Source organism: Arachis hypogaea, chromosome 15 (assembly GCF_003086295.3).
Source record: "Arachis hypogaea cultivar Tifrunner chromosome 15, arahy.Tifrunner.gnm2.J5K5, whole genome shotgun sequence".
NCBI classification, from domain to species: domain Eukaryota; kingdom Viridiplantae; phylum Streptophyta; class Magnoliopsida; order Fabales; family Fabaceae; genus Arachis; species Arachis hypogaea.
The window spans coordinates 12,599,971-12,620,017 of NC_092050.1; the positions used below are offsets into that span (position 1 = coordinate 12,599,971).

Below are 20,047 nucleotides of genomic sequence, written 5' to 3' on the forward strand. Positions count from 1 at the left end.
CCCACAGTTCCTTCCAGAAGTTAACTAATTTTTCATTTCCAACAACTCAAGCAGTATTAGTACTAAAAACACCCCATATTCTAACATGCTCTTTTCAGAAGGCAGAATTCGTATTCTTAGAAATTGCTCCACTCCGTCCTAATTGATTTCGGCCATATTTGCTGTTTAAGACTTGTACCCATAGGGTAGTGGGCTCGGTGCAGATTCTCCAAATCACTTTAAGCATAAAAGCTTCATTAACTAGTTGTAGTCTTTTAAATCCCATACCTCCTTGTTGTTTCGATTGGCATAGAGTTTTCCAGCTTATGTGATGGATGCGCCTTTGGTTGCTAGTTTCTCGCCAAATAAATTTTCTTTGAGTTTTTTCAATCTCTTTACATATTCCGATGGGGATCTTGGAATGCTGCGTCTCAAAGTTGGCTATCGTGCCCAGGACTGATTTTTCTAGTGTTAGTCTTCCTGCTAGTGATAGACAGTGTGACTTTCACCTTTTTAATTTATTTTGCACCCTCTCTAACACATTCTTAAATTTGTCCTTCCCCTTTCTATGGTTAGTGAGCATCGCCCTTAGATATCTCCCTAAGCAAGCATTTTCACTATACTTACTTAGATTTGTGATAGCCCTTCTGGTTTCGTCAGACACATTTTTGAAAAAAACTATTGCAGTTTTGCTTAAATTTATCTTCAATCCTGAGGCTGTACAGAACTCGGCCAGCACCTTGCTCACGATCTTCATTTGCTCCACAGTAGCTTCTGCATACACTAACAAGTCATCTGCGAAGAGTAAATGTGATATTTGTGGACCGTTTTTGCCAACTATAATTGGGTTCCATACTTTGGTTTCAACATGATCCTCTATAATTTGTGACAACTTCTCCATGACAATGACAAACAGATAAGGCGATATCAGATCGCCTTGTCTAATGCCACGTGATGGGTGAAAAGTTTCAGTCATACCCCTATTCCATAGCACGTTATAAGTAGCAGTAGTTACACAACTCATTATCAGTCTGGTTAGAGAGCTAGGGAGATCAAATTCTTCTAAACATCTCTCCAAAAAATTTCATTACAGCCTATCGTATGCCTTTTTAAAATCGAATTTTATTGCCATAAAGCCTCTTCTTCCCTTCATCCTCTTCATGATATGATCCACTTCTTTTGCTATCAATATATTATCTTGTATTTTTCGCTTCGGCACAAAACTTACTTGATAGGGGACAATTCTGTTTTCAAGAGCTGGTTTCATCCTTTCAACAATGATTTTTGTCATGCATTTATAACTTACATTGCACAAAGTTATTGAGCGAAATTGGTTGATGAATTCGGGACTTTGGACTTTTGGAATCAGAGCTATCAAAGTATGATTGTAATCAGCCATGTTACTTGGGTTATTCTATGCTTGGGTGATGTGCTGATATAGTGAAGATTGGACTGTATCCCAATTTTTCTTGTAAAAGAGAGGTGGGAATCCGTCTACTCCAGGAGCTTTCAAAGATCCAATTCTAAATATAGCTTTTTTAATTTCCATAATGTTAGGGGGTGCTAATGCTGTTACTAATATATGCTTCTAAGGGTGGGTAGGAACAAAGAGTTTGGAGTGTGTGTGGTTCTATTTGTTCTTCTTGATATAAATTTTTGAAAAAATTCACTATTAAAGATTTTAAAGCATTTGGATCCTCTATCCATATACCATCATGTGATCTCATTTTGGTAATCTTGTTCCTTCTTCTTCTTATGATTGTTTTAGTATGAAAGTATTTTGTATTACGGTCTCCGTCTACAATCCAATTCTTCCTAGCTTTTTGCATCCAGAACACCTTCTCTCTATCTAGGACAGCTTCCAATTCCTCTCTTAAGATGAGATTGCACAAATTAGCATCAGTAAGAAGAATATCATTAAAGATATCAAGTTAAATTTAAAAATATATTATCATGAGTGTTTGGACAACTGTTGCATATTATCAAGATAAAAAAAGAAAGTATTTTCATTTCAATGTCAACAGAAATAACTAAATAAATAGTGCAATGATTAATTGATAAAGAAGGAAAATCATTCCAACATTAAAAAGAAGATATCAACTTCTATAAAAAAATATTTGATCAAATGAAGAAGGCAACAATTCGAATTAAAACTGAAACATTTTATCCTCATTCTTTATTTATTGAATGTGTTCGGATTTCTCCTTTGTTTAGAACTAAATTTTCTAAAAGTTACAAAAGACAAAGAAAGAAAGTAGTGCACACAAAAGTCAATTTTTACTTTGTCTGAGGGTTTTGATTTCGAAAAAAGTGCCAATTTATAGTACATTTGATTCTCCTTAACTAGGTTATGTTAGTACTTAGGTGAGTGACTAAGTTTAAGATAGTTTAGGTGAAGTTACAAGAGTGTAAATCTCTTAGTATCGGTGTTTGTAATAGGGGTGGCAAGCGGGGAAGCCCGTCCCGCCCCGCCCCGCTCCGCCAGAAGCCCGCTCTTTGGCAGGCTGGCATGTCCCGCCCCGCCCCGTCTAGTGAGGCGGTCCCAGAATCACAGTCTGCCCTGTCTAACGGCGGGCTGGCGGGCTAAACCCACCAAATATCCTCTTTTTTTTATTTTTAACTATTAAATAATATATATAAAGGCATAAAAAAAATTTTTTTGATTTTTTACTTTTAACTATTATAATTTCTAAAAGTATAAACAAATTATAATTTTTATATTCACAAACATTAAAGTCTTTGTAATTATAAATATCTAATAAACATAATTATAAACCAAGTTTTCATCCAAAACATAATTATAAATATTGTTTCCAAAGCAAAATAAACATAATCCAAAACATAATTATAAATATTGTCTCTAAAACCAAATAAACATAATCCAAAACACTCAATTTTCATCTTCATTCTCTTGTAAGTTGGGTTGGGAGAAGTTAGGTTTTGGTAAAAAAAATTGTAAAAATACTCCTTACTAAAAAAATACTAAGTCCGGCGGGGAAGCCCGCCAAAGTCCGCGGTTTAAGTGGTGCGGGTTAGGCGGGCTTTTCCTATTTGGCGGTCCCAATTTTTCAGCCTAACCCACCTTTTTTGGCAGGTTACGCGAGCCGACCCGTCGGATTTAGGCCCGTTTGCCACCCCTAGTTTGTAATCCAAATTGATCATAGTAAAAATTCTACCATAGTTATAGTGAAAACTGAACGTAAATCATATTACACTTCGTAGCCAAACTAAATAGATAGTGATCTCACTCTTATTCTTTTTTACTCTCTACAATTTCAATTCTAATCTATTCTACGCTAAGAGACGAAATAAAATCAAAAATAATTTTCTAAAATTAGAATTTTGCATAATTTGTTTATTTAGTTTTAAGATTAGTTTTTTTATTCAACCCCTTTTTCAACTCACTTGAAAATCTTCTATGCTAAATAATCGGATTTTTTTTTATCTTCCGAATATCAGATTTTTTTTTTTAAAAATGACTATATATTACAACCAGTGAACCAGGTGGTATTAATTTTAATTTTTTTTCCAAACGTAACTCAAACTCATCTTATTTTCAAATGTTTCTTATTTTTTTTATTAAATAATTCTTAATTCTTTATTTATTACATTTTATATTAATTTAAATTTATAGTTTATAATTTAAATTTTTAAATTTAATATTTATAATTTAAGAATTTAACCATTTAATTTTTCAACAACAAACACTGCACTTCTAACCTTTTTTTTGTTTTATCGGCATTAAAATTCGCCCTCGAACTCAGAAGAGTGAAAGACACTAAAAGAAATGAAAAGACTAACTTAGACTAGCTTCAATTGACTCTAATCTTAGTTTTTATTGCAACATCTTAGCTCTTCGCAGATGTGCCAGTGCGATAGTGTTTACAAGATACAAAATATTATGCATTTGTTACGTGGTAACGTTATGCCATTGCCGGTGGTTGTTGAAGCAATTCGTTATTTGTAGGCTGCAAATTAAAGAAAAACGACAAATTAAATATGCGTGTGAACAGCAATGAAAAATCACAATTTCATTTTATTATTATTTCAAACACCATATGACACAACATAGTTTGGTTTTTTTGGTCCACTCTTCCTTGGCGTACCAAAGGCTTGTGCACTTGTGCGTAGATCTGAAACACAAATAATTAATAACAATTCTATCTTCTTACCCACCCACATTCTTCTCTGCTTTCATGGAACAATCTTTTGCTTATATCTTACATAAACAAAAGAAGAAGGAAGTGGAGTTCATGCATTTTAACATGAGATATTTTCATATAGTTATAAGTTTATCATTTCATTCTTAGATACACAGAATAAAATAATGTTATTTATTTTGTTGGTATCTAAAAATGAGTTGAAAAAACTATATAGAGTATAGACAGACAAGATTGATTAAAAGGAGAAGTTCATCATGTCCATGCTCAGGCTTTCCATCATGATATTCTCCATGAATCCACACTTGGCAGGTGGTGATGCTTTCTTGATGAAGCTGTGAGTTCTAGGCTTGAAGGAGCATGAAGAAATAATAGGAATGATTGGGATATTCTCACAGTTGCAAAGCTCAATCATGTATCCATCAGGGTCATGGAAGAACACCTGTTCCACCTTGTTCCCTCCATCATCTTCCACCAAAGCTGTCACATACCTCATTCCCATGTCTTCTATCCTTCTCTTAACAAGTCCAACATCCGTACACTGCCCAAAACCCAAACATAATTAATGCAATGTATGTCTTAATAATCATGCCTCTAGACTCTAGAGTGTTACATACCTGGAATGAGATGTGGTTGTCCTTGGGACTAATAGGCCTTGCTTCATTCATGCATGCATCAAATTCGTCTATGTTTGGATTCTCAATCAAGTGTATCCCAATCCCATAATTGTACAACCTAATAAACATGTAAAAGGAGATTATGAAAAGGAAAGGAAAGTAATAACATTTAGGTATTTGTAAATTATTTATTACCATGCTCCATTGAACTTGAAAGAAGAAGGGCGCTTGATGGAAACAAAACCCAAAACATCCTCGTAGAACCTCATAGAGTCCCATACTGATCTGCACAAGAGAGACACGTGGTTCAATGAGAGCAGAGGAAGTGCCCCACAGCTTCCAACTTCAACAATCTCCATTTTTCACAATTGTTGTGTATGATGAGTTACTGAGGATCTGATATGATGAATCTCACAGACTAAACAAGCTCTTATTATATACGAGTGATTTTTCTTGCACATATCATAGGAGCCTTCCTGGAAGGTTCCTCTGAATGAAGGGAAAATGCAAAGGGCCTGTTTTGTTTGTTATGATAAAGTGTTTACAATTAGCTGTTAAACATGGTGGTGATTAGAAGTATAGAAAGTACAGAGGAAATTCTTTAAGCTTACAAGTTGGCACACAAGGGCCTTGGAATCTTGTTATTAGTCAAGTTCCAACCCCTTAATACAACGGACCCTAGTACTACAATACAACAACGTAGGGGGTTCAAATTATTAAGAAATTTCTTCGATGCTTCCCAAGCCAAAATTTTCACATTCCTGTTTTCTTACTTTTACCTTGCCTATCACACAATATATCTTTTCTTTTCTTTTCTTTTTAAGAACATACGGAGTAATGAAGATATTTTACCTTCAAAAATAATAGTTTAAAACTAATTTTTTTTTTTTTTACTAAAGATAGGAGACTCGAACCCGCAACCTCTTAGATGAGTATGGGAAGACTATGCCATTTGAGCTATAACTCATTGGCTAAAATTAAAGTTTAACGGCAAAGGATTCGATGGTCCCAGAACCTTTGGACCATTAAATGGTCCTGTAACAAAACATGTTTTTTAAGTTTTTTAATAACCGTTAAATAGTCCTTATTTAATTTTAATTATAAATTAGTCATTTATATATTATTTAATGAGAAATGCTACGGGGCAGCAACTTTTGTGATTTGTAGCCATCAAATAGTCATCAATGATGGTTTTAATAGTGTGAGATTTTATCCAATAGCTCACTTTTTTTTGCTGGTTACATGCTAGCCAAAATTTAACAAAGTTGCTGCCCCCTAAACTTTTCCTTATTTAATTATAAAATTTATTTGTTATTTTATAAATTATTTTTTTATCATTCGTCTATCGTGTTTATTGAGAATAAAAAACTAAAACAATAACAAATTAGATATTCCATTAATCGTAATAAATATTTTGTAATTTTAATTGAATCATAATTTTATAATCGGGCCTGCTACACATACAAGTTTACAAGCATCCAAGTTGGCCCAGCCCAAATCGAAGACACACGCATAAAGAAACATAACATGGCGCGTCAAAATCACGCGCTCAACACAAACGGTTACGTATGGCAGACTCTTCCACTTCTTCCACTTCTCAAAACGCTTCGAAAACAAGGAAACGCTCCCATTTTCGAGCAAAAATTAAAGTTCAAAATATACAAATCGTTGTTCGAAACCTCCATCAAAACAACATCAAAATCTCCGTGAAGAATCTGAAGAGAAAACAAAGCAACAACACTCAACGTAAGTTCATTAAGATTACTGTATATTTTACTTTTCTTCTACGTTGTTCTTCTAGGGTTTACTATTATTGTTGCTTCTTTGTTACACTGTTCTAAGTTCTACGTCGTTCTTCCAAGTTCTACGTTGTTCTTCTAAGTTCTACGTCGTTCTACGTTCTTGTAATAAGTTCTCCTGCTATTGTTGTTGATTTTTGGGGGTTTATTCCGTAGATTGGGGGGTGAATACTGCTTGAACTTGTAATGTGGCTTGATATTGAAGCATGTTTGACTGATATCTGGCTGATATATATGAATGTATCTGAATAATATCAATGGGTGTATCTCACTGTTATCAATGGGTGTATCTGATTCTTACATATAGGTGTATCTTACTGTTATCAATGGGTGTATCTGACTCATATATGCATGTATCTTACTAATATCTCAATTAATTTGATATTGAAGCATGTTTGAGTGATACCTGACTGATATATATGGATTTATCTGAATCATATCTATGGGTGTATCTCACTGTTATCAATGAGTGTATCTGAATCATATCTATGGGTGTATCTTACTGTTATTAATGGGTGTATCTGACTCATATATATGGGTGTATATTACTGATGTCTTTGGGTGTATTTTTCGTTTCAGACAAAATGGCAGCAAGAAACCAAACAAAGGACCTTAAGTGTGCCACACATCTCCTGAGTGATAAGTTCAGAAACATGACTGAGGAGAAGAAGGCAATTGTCAGGGATCTCGGATTTGGAGAGTTGATGCACATCCCACCACTAAGGGTGGATCACCAACTCTTAAGGGAACTGGCAAACAACTTCAAATTTGGGGAGAACAAACTGAAGACAGGATATGGTTCTTTCCAAATAACACCAAAGACAATAGGTGATGCGCTTGGCATCAATGCAACAGGTAACTAGCTCAAAATTATAGGTGTATATTAAGTTCATGCTTAGGTGTATTTAAGGTTGACGCTTGGGTGTGTTTGAACCGATTTTGATACTTTGTTGTTTTCCTTTTTGTAGGAAATCTGTTTCCTGAGAAAGTTGAGTATAAGCAACTTTCTGACGATGACAAAATAATTTATAGAAGATTCCAGGGTAAGACCCTCAAAAGTCTTACCGATGAAATGATGGAAATCGGCGTTGGCAGTGAAGAGGAACGCCTGATGTTCAAGAGGATATTCATCCTCTACATACAGATGGCGTTCCTTTTGCCAACGACGATAAACAAAATATCGCCCGTGCACCTGGCCCCAATTTTTAAGATGGACGGCATATCGGAGAGAAACTGGGGGGGACATGTTTTGACCTTCATAATCAAGGGCATCACAGACTACCAGGAGAAGAAGAAGAAGACAATTGATGGCTGCCTCTTTGTCCTAATGATAATATACTTTCATCTTTCAGAAAACAAAGGCAAGAAGAGGGCTGAAAGACCACCAAAGCCTTGGATTGCGAACTGGACTAAGGAGCAGTTGGTGGAAAGAATGACTGCAGAAAGAGAGAAAATTTTGGTAAGTAAACATAATATGTTGGTTGTATTTTATTTACCTGAATGCTGCTAGCTAAAATATCTCATGTTTCAGGGGATTGTGAAGATGGCGGAGACAAGAGCAAGAGAAAAAATGAAAAAAAAAAGAAAAAAAGAAAAAAAACAAGAAATAAAAAAAACAAAAAAAAGGAAGGCGAGTCCAACATCGTCTTCGGAGACAGAAACAGCTACTGACAGTGACACTTCTACCTCTGAGTCTGAGACTCAACAAGACTCAGAGGATTCAGCAAGAAAACACCCCAACAAAAAGGGGAAAAAGTAAGTACCATACTTGGGTGTAATTTCTTTTTCGAGTTGGGTGTATTTTGTTGATCACGTTGGGTGTATTTTTAGTATGTTCTAAATAATCATTGTTTGCCTTCCAGAATGGACTCCAGAAAAAGAAAGCAGAGGCAAGAGGAGTCAGATTCTGATTCAGAATCTGAATCTGAACCAAGTGATGAGTAATGTCCTGAAATTATTACTCCTTTCTTTTGGCTTCATTATAAAGATTTCGTGTATTAACTGAAGTGTCTATTATTAACTTATAGGAGCGAAGAATCATCACCTGCAGAGAAGGAGAAGAAAAAGAAAAAAATAAAAACAACACCAAAAAAGTAAGCACTTCTTTGCATAATATTCTGTGATAAAATTAATTTTTTATTTCTGATTGGTACTCTTTTTTTTCCACCCAGAACACAACCAAAAAAGAAAAAAGTTGTTGTGGAGGATTCACCTCCTAAAGAAGATCAATACTTTGACGGGTACAGTACCTCGTAAGCTATATTACCGTCTATCATCGTAATTATTTTTGTTAACGTCTTCCTTTATGAATGTAGTGAGACATATGAAATATCAAGTGACGAACTAGATGAATGGCTAGGGAAAAATGTTGATAAATCTTCTGCAGAGGGGTATGTCTTGCTGGGCTGTCTATTTCATATTTTGGTGTGTTTTGTATGCTAATAATTGTTTCTTGTTTTGCAGGGAGAACCAACCTAACCTGCGATCGATAGAAGGTCGCTATGTGTCGTCTGAAACGTAAGAAGCTTTATTATTTAATAAAATCTTGTTATCATGATTTGGGTATATTTTGTGGAACCATTTGGGTGTATTTTGTGGATCAAGTTGGGTGTATGTTGTTTAATAAGTTGGGATATTAAGTTTGTTGTGTTGGGTGTATATTGTCCATTCGGTTAGTTGTATCTTGTGCATTCATTTGGGTATATTTTATACATGTATCTTATTTTGTCTGAATAACATCAAATCTGTTTTAGAATACCGGCTGTGAACTTGGGAAGTGATGCTCCTTCCTCTCAAGGACACACAGAACAGAGTAGTGTAAACCAGCCGTCACAGAGCATGTAATTTCTCTTTCAAATAACCGTTACTTTTGTTCTTCTATTACCCTTCTACTTCTAATTCTGTATATATTTTTTTTAGAAAAAAAAGCCCTTTATTATTTTATTCAAGAAAAAAAAGGCAGGAAAAAAAAGCAAAAACTGCAAGTATGTAAGTTCTCAAAAAAACAAAGCCTGTCTTCTTTTTGAATTGTTCGGGTGTATTTCTTGAATTTCTTTGGGTGTATTTTAGGTTGAGTCCGTCTGATTCGAATATGATGGTTGTGAGGGAACAGACACCGTCGGAAGCGCTTGCAATGTGAGTTTTCCAATAATATTTCAACCTTATAACCTTATTATTTTCAAAGGCGTTGTTAACCTTTCATTTTTCTTCTTGTTTAGAGTCCCGATTCAGGTTTTTGTGCCGGCATCCCAAACAACCACTGAGACAGATTTTGAACCAACCCCTATGCTACAGATTGAAGGGACTACAGAAACGTAAGAAATAATATTGAGTGTATATTTGTTTAGAGTTTGGGTGTATATTAGCTAACAGTTTGGGTGTATATTGTTCCTGATTAGTTTTTTTTACGCCGTGATTAATTTTTTGTAACTGTGCAGCACTCCTGAAATCCCCAAACAACTTCAAGAGACCACACCCACGGTTCCCCCAGCTCCAACTAAAATGTAAGTTCATCAGACTAAAATCAATCTTTGCTTATCATCCGTATATTCTTATTCTTATTCTTATTCTTATTCTTATAGATGATGACACAGTCATCCAGACGCAGAAGACGCTGCTGCCCTGTTGATGATGGCACGGACAGCGTCCTATGTTCCTAAAACAGATCCAGGGGTGCCATCATTCAGCCTTGGATTGACTGATTCAAGCCAGGAGGGGGCGTCAACGCAGGAGACAGAAAGGAAAAAATCTCCAGAAGCTGCGAATTTGATAGAACAATTGGACAGTTTGGTCCAAAGAATAGCAAGCAGCACGGCGAAGGGAAAAAACACAAGTCCACAAATTCAGAGGGAGACTGGGGGAGAAAGTTCTGCAAAGTTTGAAACTCCTGGGGGAATGAATCAAATTCCAGATGATATGAAACAAAAGTGCTACATCTGGGGGACGAGACTGAAGGAAGATGCAGATGGCAATACTAACGAGTACGAGGAAATGTGCACTCTGATTAGCCAAGGAGAATACATTTTGATGAGAATGCACATTGCCTCCCTCCAGGCAAAAAGTGATATAGAATCTCAGGTAATATTAGAATAACATTAATCTTTTTACACCAAAGTCAATTACAATGCTTATTAATGTAAAATTGATTTTGGCATATATTTCTAGATTGTATCTGCCATCTGCCTCATCCTCAACAACAAAAATGAAAAGAGGTTTAAAGAACAAATATACTGTCTCCCCCCCGATATTGTGGTAAGTGTTACTTCTCCAAACTTTGGGTGTATTTTCTGTATTGATTTGGGTGTCTTTATTACGTTCCATTAGGTGTAAGTTTAGTATTTCATTTCTTGTTTCGCAATTCTTGCAGTGCATGGCACTTTCGGATCACCCAAACGGGGAATTCGTATCACCGAAAACGAAAAAGGAATTCAGGGTGGAAGCCTACCCGAGTTTCATTCCCTTCATAGATAGAAAAAAATTGACTTCGCACCCATATGTAAGTTTTTGTTTGCTAAATTTGTTAGTATGCTTATTTACTTATTTGCAAAATAAAATAACACACTGTTCACGTGTGGCAATCCTTCAGATTTTTGCCCCTGTCTGCTACTCGGGGCATTGGTGGTTATGGCTGATAAATACAAGAAAGCGGAAATGTCAAATACTTGACCCGCTACACAAAAAAGCTCCCACCGATGAGAGAAAGGCCATTAATAAATTCACTGTAAGTTGCATCTGTCTTCTTTACTTTAATAGATAGGTCTATTTCTTTAGTTCTGATGGGTGTATATTGTCCATTCAGTTGGGTGTATCTTGTCCATTCATTCGGGTGTATTACTGATTTGTTTTCGTATTTAAGGGATACGTATTTTCAAGATTGATAACATATGCCGGCGGGGAACCTCTTCAGAAAGGGGAGAGGGAGAAGGAAATTAAATCACCATATGTTAAAATATCTGGCCAAAAAACAAGGTATAAATTTGTGACTCTGAACATTAAACTTTTGTAAATGAGATTTGTAATTTATTTTCTTCGTTTTTAGCTATGACTGCGCTGTGTACGTTATGAAGTGGATGGAGTTAATTGAGCCGGAAAACATCAAAAAGGGGAAGTATCAATGGGATAATTGGCCACAGGTAACTGCCTTTAGAACCATATAACTCTGTATTACTTTACTGAATTAATATTGCTGTTTAAACAGAATATACTTTTTAATTGTAGGAGGAGGTGGACCACTATAGAGTGGAGTACGCTTCCCGGATACTATTCAGTGAGATGAATACACAGAGAGATCGGGCAATTAGAGAGAGTAGTGCTATAAGGCTGTCGAAGCCATCCTCTATATTATTAAGGCCGTTTTGTCAGATTAATTCTGCTGATATAGAAACTGGGTAATCCAACTGCTTGATAGTTTGTAAATTGAACAAATGATGTAAATATTTGGCATTTATCAACAACTTCTATTCCATGTATATTTTTTCCCATAGTTAAACTATCTGTGCTGGTAAACTGTCTGTGATGTATTCAAAAGCTGTATTACAGGTGGTAAAATATGAAGGAAAAAATCAAGGCATATATAAACTGTTACACCCAACGCAAGTCTAATAATACACCCAAGATTGCATAAAATATACACCCAAACTGTCTGTGCTGTATTCAAAATGTATGAATTACATGTACTAAAATATGAAGAAAAACATCAAATCAAATATAAACTCATAACCTGAGAATTTTTACAGCTTTTGTTCTATATGTATCTATATATGTGTCTATATGTAAATTGTGAATTAACGAAAATACACCCAAAATAACGGTGCTTTTACACCCATATTCTGTAAAACTATACACCCAACGAGTTATCCCCTGCTGCTGGTACCCTGAACTGATAACTCATAACGTGTCCTTGATATTGGCTGCAATTTGAATGCGCCGCTGATGCAGCATCAAACAGGTTTATCTGAAATATAACACACACACATTACCTAAACTATTAACGAGAAAAATAAACTCAATCGCCGCAAATTTAAAGAACAGTACTTTTACCTCGCTTAAAACTTTCGTCTTCTTCTTCTTTGTGGCATTTGCGATCTGTTTCTCCAGCTTTGAACCTAGCCTGTTTTTTGGATGTCCTCTTGTTCGAATCCTTGGCGGGCTTTGAAGCTCGTTAACGGATTCCAAGTTGGCGTCTTCGTGGGATAAAGAAGATGTCCCCTTCCTTTTGGCTTTTAATGATTCCATCTCGGCCATGACGTTATTGTACGCACGGTGCAGAATTGCAGTCAGCTCCTCCGATTCGGAGGCAAATTCGCAGATATTTTGCGAACGAAAAACCAATTGGTCGAACCTCTTGCTTCTTGGCTCCATTAGTGGCTCGTCGTGGCTGCTCTTGATGTGTGTGTGTCGCCTCTTTACCTTCTTGCTCCATCGTTCCAGTATGTATCTCGGTGACACTTGGCTTACTTGTTCGAAGCTTAACACGCTTAGTGCGTGACGGCACAGTATCCCTCTCGATTCGAATAATAAGCATTGGCATTTTACCTCGGCTGCCACTGAGTCGTAAGTAACCACGAACTTGTTGAATATTGAGCTGGAAACTTGTTCTCCGACGTCGTATACTGAATAGCCTAGAGCGGAATTCTTTAATCTGGTGATGCAATTCGCCTTTCCTCTGAATTGCGCTTGGACTTCCCTAAACTTTGCGTGAGTGTACGCATCTTGAAACTGAGCTTCAATGCAGGATTTGGTTGCACACGGTATGAGCGTATGAAAATCTGCAGCATCTGATTCTCTCTCTGCTTGCTCCCTGCTTCCGAGGCAATTATCGTATTGTTTGACGAACTGAATAAGCGAGCTGTTCCAGGTGATATACTTGTTAAAAAATGAATGCATGCTCTCGCTCCTTTGTGTGCTTCTCATCCCTGCCCAGAAGTGGTGATCCAGATAGATAGGAACCCATATGTGACGGTCTTCGTACAGATCTGCATAATACACCCAAACACAGGCTGTAAATACACCCGAGGGAACATGCAATATACACCTCTGCTGCAGATTTTAAAAAGACATTACCTGAAAGCCACTTGTTGTCCGCAAGACCAAAATTCAGCAGAAAATCATTCCAATTCCTATCGAATGAGTCTTTGCTGTGAGAGTTCCAAACAACTTGGCTCATTTCTTGTTCGATATCGGCATGTCCCTTGTACCCGTTTAATTTGCTTGGAATCTTCTTCATGATGTGCCAAATACACCAGCGGTGAACTGTTGTTGGCATACAGGCCTCTAAAGCCCTTTTCATGGATGCGCACTGATCGGTGAGAAACCCTTTCGGAGCGTTTCCTCCCATGCAACGAAGCCAGCTTTGAAATAACCATTTGAATGATTCAATTTCTTCGTTCTTCATCAAAGAGCATCCGAGAAGTGTTGACTGACCGTGGTGATCCACCCCGACAAAAGAACCACAGACCAAATTATACCTGAAACAAATTACCATGGTCCAGAATGCAAAATCATTAGTTACACCTTAACAAATGCTTCACATACACCCAATGAAACAGCCAATATACACTTCTGATGCGGATTAGTAAAAATAATTAATTTAGCATCATAAACAGGGGCAGTTTGTTACCTGTTTGTATTGTAGGTGGTGTCGAATGAAATGACGTCTCCGAAATACTCAAAGGCGGCTCTGCTTCTTGCATCGGCCCAAAAAGCCAGCTTAATCGATTGATCCTCTTCGAGTTGGAGCTCAAAAAAGAAATTCGGATTCTTCTCTTTCATTCTTAACAAATATTTCCCGAATTCCTTTGCATCTTCTTGTTCGGAAACATTCCGCACTTCCCTGGTAATGTAATTCCTCACGTCCTTTTCGATAAAATTTAACTCGCGGTGACCCCCGGCAGCAGCAACAAATGATTGGTAGGTTTTGCTTGGTCTGATACCGGCCTCCTCGTTGTTCTCTATCGTACGACGAATGGACATGCTTAGTTCCCTGTGCTGTTTGAGCATCTCTGCTTTGCTTGGACAGCAGGGGTGTGAATGATCCAGCACAACCTTTGAAATGATCCAAGCACCGACATCCTTCAATGTGTGTATATAAATTCTTGCAGGACAGTTTAGACCGGCTGTCGGATTGGTCTTTTCGGTCGGAGATATTTTAGATTTCCATTTTCCCTCTCTGCTACATGTAATCAGTTGGTTCTTAATCTCGTTTCCCTTCTTATTTGTGCACCGAACTCTTGAAGAGAAACCTGCAGCCTTGGCGTAGTTCCTGTAAAATTTTCCAGCATCTTTAAGGGTGGTAAAGGTCATTCCAACCTTTGGAACAAGCTCGTCATCAACAACCGAGAGAGGCTGCAAAATACACCGTGTCAGAACTGTGAATACACGCATAGATATGATTCAAATACACCCAATCATGTCTAATACGATACACCCGAACCGCAACAACTCAACTACAGAATGACTTTTAAAGCCATAAACTGTAAATACACAGGCTGCAGAATACACCATCTCAAAAACTAAAAACACACCCAATCATGTCTGATATAATACACCTGAACAACAACAAGTCAATTAAAATAACAAAAAACCAGTAAAGTGTAGATACACCCACACTTCTAGCTAAAATACACCCAAACAAGAATTGATCTACACCCGAGCGTCTGCTACAAATTCCAGGTAATTAATCACAACTAATACATTGAATCGACAGATTCAGGTAAACGTGTTACTTTCACAGTCAATGTTCAGCAATTTTTCAACTACACAATGCTATACAAATTACTGAAAGAAAATTCATACTAATCCTATGTAAATCAAACCTCAGGAACTTCATTAGATTCTGACTCATAATCCACTTCGCCTGCATTCAGCTGAGAATCTGAGGTTGAATGATCCATTATCTTCAAAACGAGATCAAACTTTGATTTCAGAAAACAACAAATCAAAAATAGAAAACGAAGGTCGAGTTGCAGAGAGAGAAAAAGGTACCTAAACGAAGAAGATGCTAGTGAGAAAAGGAGAGGAAAAGAACGATGGAGAAGAAGGAGGGAAGACGCGCAAGAAGAAGAACAACGAAATCTCAAAATAACGAAAACGAAAAAGGAAAGAAATATTTTAAATCTGGTAGTTAGATATACGCGCGATGTTATATAGCGCGTGTAATCAACGTACCTGAAGCAGCACATATTTTGATTTTATTGTTTAATGAACTTGTAAATCATACAAGCCATTAGGGCTTGTATGTAGAGCTTTTCCGTTTTATCATTAATCCAATTACATACGTATTGAGTTGGAAAAATCGTGTTTGTTAGAAATTCGATCGATTGAAATTTAGGGTTCCCAAACTTCAATCGATTGAATTTTGTAAGGCATGTGGAATTTTTCTTAATTCAATCGATTGGTCATATTACCTAATCGATTAAAATCATCAAAGCAATCTGGGTGTAGTTAATTCAATCGATTGGTTTTGTTATTCCTCAGTAAATTCATCTCCAAAATCTTATTCGTATTCATATTGTTCATCCATCATATCTTGGTTATATACCAGCTCTTCTTGTTAGTTGTCCGTATATATACCTGACATCTTACAAATTTACCAATGGAAAAATTTCCAGTACATTACATTTTTACTTTTGTAAAAGATCTATTAAAAAAATATGATTTAAAAAAATATTATTTTCCAAAACTCTATTTTTCAACTTTAATATCCCAATTTTTTTTTAATTTAGGGCGAGTTAGCCACACTCTATATTTTTTTTATAGAGTTCGTCTGACCCGAAACTCTATAATTTTTATAGAGCTAACAAAACTCAAATTTTTAAGCCATTATCATCGTCTACAAGAGTACATAAGAGCACACAAAAATATACAAACAATAAGTATAGCTTTTTCAACATTAATGGCAATCATTATCATCGTATCTAAAAATACACAGATACACAGAAATAAGTCATATTTAACAAAAAAAATTTCTCACTGTAAATTAAAAAAAACTATTATTTCTCCAATATTCTTGTGTACTCCTATGTACTCTGGAGACGATGATAATGGTTGCCGTTGTCTATTGTGAAGTTTAAGAAATTGAGTTAGCCGAATTTGAAGTGAAGTTCGTCTGGAGTTAGGCGAACTCTATAAAAAATTTTAAAAATTATAGTGCGGCCAACTTGCTTTGCATAAAAAAACTCGTATTTGGGAGAATTAAAGTTGAAAAAATGGGGTTATCGAAAATAATAATTTAGTGAGTGGTAACAGAACCAATCGATTGAATTAACTAAACACAGGTTGCTTTAATGATTTCAATCGATTGGATAATATGACCAATCGATTGAATAAAAAAAACCCCACATATCTTGCAAAATTCAATTGATTGTATATCAATTCCAATCGATTGAAGTTTGGGAAGCCTGAATTTCAATCGATTGGTTTGTGCATCCAATCGATTGAATTTCTAACAAACACGATTTTTCCAACCCAATACGTATGTAATTGGATCAATAATAAAATTATGATCGATTACGATTGCAAAATATTTATTACGATTAATGGAAGATCTAATTTATTATTATTTTAGTTTTTTATTCTCAATAAACATGATAGATGAATGATAAAAAAATAATTTATAAAATAAAAAATAGATTTTATAATTAAATAATATACAAAGGACTAATTTATAATTAAAATTAAATAAAGACTATTTAGCAGTTATTAAAAAATTTTAAAAATATGTTTTGTTATAAGACCATTTAATGGTCCAAACGTTTTAGGATCATCGAATTCTTTGCCAAATTTAACTAGAGTATATGTTAAGATTGTTATTAGTAAAAAATTTTAATTTTTTTAATACATGTAAAATGAATACATTAGAAGTTTAAACATTTTATACTTTTAATTAAAAAGTTTACAATTAATAATCTTATCATATGTTCTTAAAATACAAGATAACTTAACTCTTAAAACTATTAAATAATTTGAAATAGAATATAAAAGATCAATTTTTTTTGTCAACATAAAATAACTTTTTTTTTAAAATTATTTTGATCATCTTAAATTTTATATCCTAAATTATGAATTCTTAACTTTAAAAATTAGAGTAATTCTCCACATACAAGTGATTTTCCATACAAGTCATACAAGTCATTTATAAACACGTCGTTTCACGTTTTTTTTTGTGCCTCTTTTTCTTCTTCTTCTTCTTCTTTTTCCGTATCTCTTTTTCTTTTCTTCCTCCCTCTTTTTTTATTGAAATTTCTTCTCCTCTTTTCGTTTTCTTTTTCTCCTTCATCAAAATCACCAGAAAAAACGAAGAAACATTATTCAAGGTACGTTTTTTGCCTTCTCTTTCTCCTTCTTCTTCTTCTTGCTGCACGTTCTTCTTCCTCTTCCTGTTCTTCTTCTTCATTTACGTGCTTTTCTCTTTGTTTTCTTTCTTCGTTATTCTCGATTTCCATTGTTTTTTGACATCAAGCTCTGAAATCGTTTTTGAAGAAGAAGAAGCAGCAGAAGATAAGGAGGAAAAAGAGAAAGAGTTCTGAATTATGCATAAGGTGTACTTCAACGAATTTTGGGTGTATTTCTTAAATTCTTTGGGTGTATTTTTGTAATCCTTTGGGTGTATTTCTGTAATCCTTTGGTGTATTGATTTCAAGAAGAAATATACTGTCTCTCCCTATATTGGGTGTATTTCTTAAATCCTTTGGGTGTATTTCTGTAATCGTTTGGTTTATTTCTGTAACTGTTTGGGTGTATTTCTGTAATCCTTTGGATGTATTTGTGTAATCGTTTGGGTGTATTTTGTAATCGTTCGGGTGTATTTCTGAAGTTCCATCATCTTCAAAACAATTTCAAAAATTGATTTCAGAAGCCATGAAAATCCAAAAAAACAGAAGGAGATCGAAGGCAAAGAGAGAACGCTTTTCCATACAAATCATACAAGTCATTTATATTCACGCCATTTTCACGCTTCTTCTTCTTCCTTCCTTCTTCTTCTTCTTCGTAAAAAAAGAAACGAAGATGAAACACGCGAAGATGATTCAGTAACGTGCGTGTTAAGCTCAACTTGTAAGACTTATAAACAAAAATGACTTACATGTATAGCACTCCTCTAAAAATTAAATTATAAATATAAACTCTGAAATTAATTAATATTGACTAATAAAAATTTATATATAGTTATCTTTATATTATTAGTTAAAAATTATTAAATAATTTAACATATTTAACTAAATTATTATCTTAAAATTCCTAACTATAACTTTACATGAAAATACTGTATGTGAGCGTTAACCATATTGACTAAGTAAAAATTAGTTTCCTATATTTTCTTTTCGAGATATTTGTTTAACACAATACTTATCATTTTCCTATCTACATCTTAATTGCGTGAATATCCATTTCTCTTTATATATATTGACTTATTGAGAGGAGGGGGTTGTGTCTAATATAGAAAGTGCCCTCATATTTGACACGTTATTTATTATTTTTTTTTAATCAAATAGATTGGAGAGCCCCCAATTCTTACTTATCTGGACTAAATACTCGAAGATGAGCTTTGTGTAATATTGGGCCTATATTAAAGAAAAGTTATATCGTTTTGGGAGCCCATTGGCGGTAAAAGATCTTCAATGAAGCTCTACCGGCCCTTGTCCAAAAAAGGCCCATTATGATACCCGTAGCCATGTTTATATTTTTTTAAATACTCATCCTTGCTCTTTCACGCCTCGACGACAAAAACAAAATTATTGGCAGTTGGGAACCAATTTAATTTTAAAAAAAAGTTGACACCCACTGATAATTTTTTTAAGAAAATTGTGTATAAATTAATGGGCAAGAGGACAGCTTATAATTAAATATTTAAAAAGTTACTTAAAATACTGGTTTTTTTACAAAATAAATGGCATAATCTTAATTGTCGCCAAAATTATTAGTTTTTATGATTTTATAAAGTATACAGACTAAATAAAAATTTACGATGTCTATAATATAATTGTAAATACTATAGTCAACTTTGATAATTGATTTGTGGTGAGAATGAATATTGTCAAGTTGACTAGTTCAAATATACGTCCAAATTTCGGTTGCGATTTGTGATTTCAGGTTCGCCAACCCCTAATCGACGCGTATAAGGACCAAAAGAGAAATTTTAATTATTAGGCTATAAATCGCTGTTAATTTAACGCATTAACAACTCAAGCCATTTGGATTCTTTTGTCGGCTTTCAAAGTTTCAATATCAGACTTAATTAGACAAGTCTAAAGCAATTAAGAACATCATCCCTTCACCTAATGCACATTAACTTCACCTAATTGCGACCATCATGTGTTCATCGTTTACAACATACCAACAGGGGTTTGCTAATGCTTCTCTTAAGATTACTTATTAAGGAAGTTTCAAAGAAACAGACTCCGAAACCACTTTTATTTTGAGTTTCATTTAATAATTTATGGATTTAGCTTGGACACGTGTTAATATTACTAATAACTATAATTTTTAAATATTTTAT

General features: G+C 34.9%; 1 protein-coding gene across 1 annotated transcript; it reads right to left on the minus strand.

The window, feature by feature from the left end:
• Positions 1–3,995: 3,995 nt before the first annotated feature.
• On the minus strand, positions 3,996–5,413 carry LOC112749508 (glyoxylase I 4). The gene is made up of 3 exons (XM_025797775.3): positions 4,952–5,413; positions 4,757–4,874; positions 3,996–4,680 (listed from the first exon to the last, which is right to left on the minus strand). Exons 1-3 carry the CDS (start codon positions 5,113–5,115, stop codon positions 4,378–4,380), a joined length of 585 nt encoding a protein of 194 aa, XP_025653560.1. The 5' UTR covers positions 5,116–5,413; the 3' UTR covers positions 3,996–4,377.
• Positions 5,414–20,047: the final 14,634 nt, after the last annotated feature.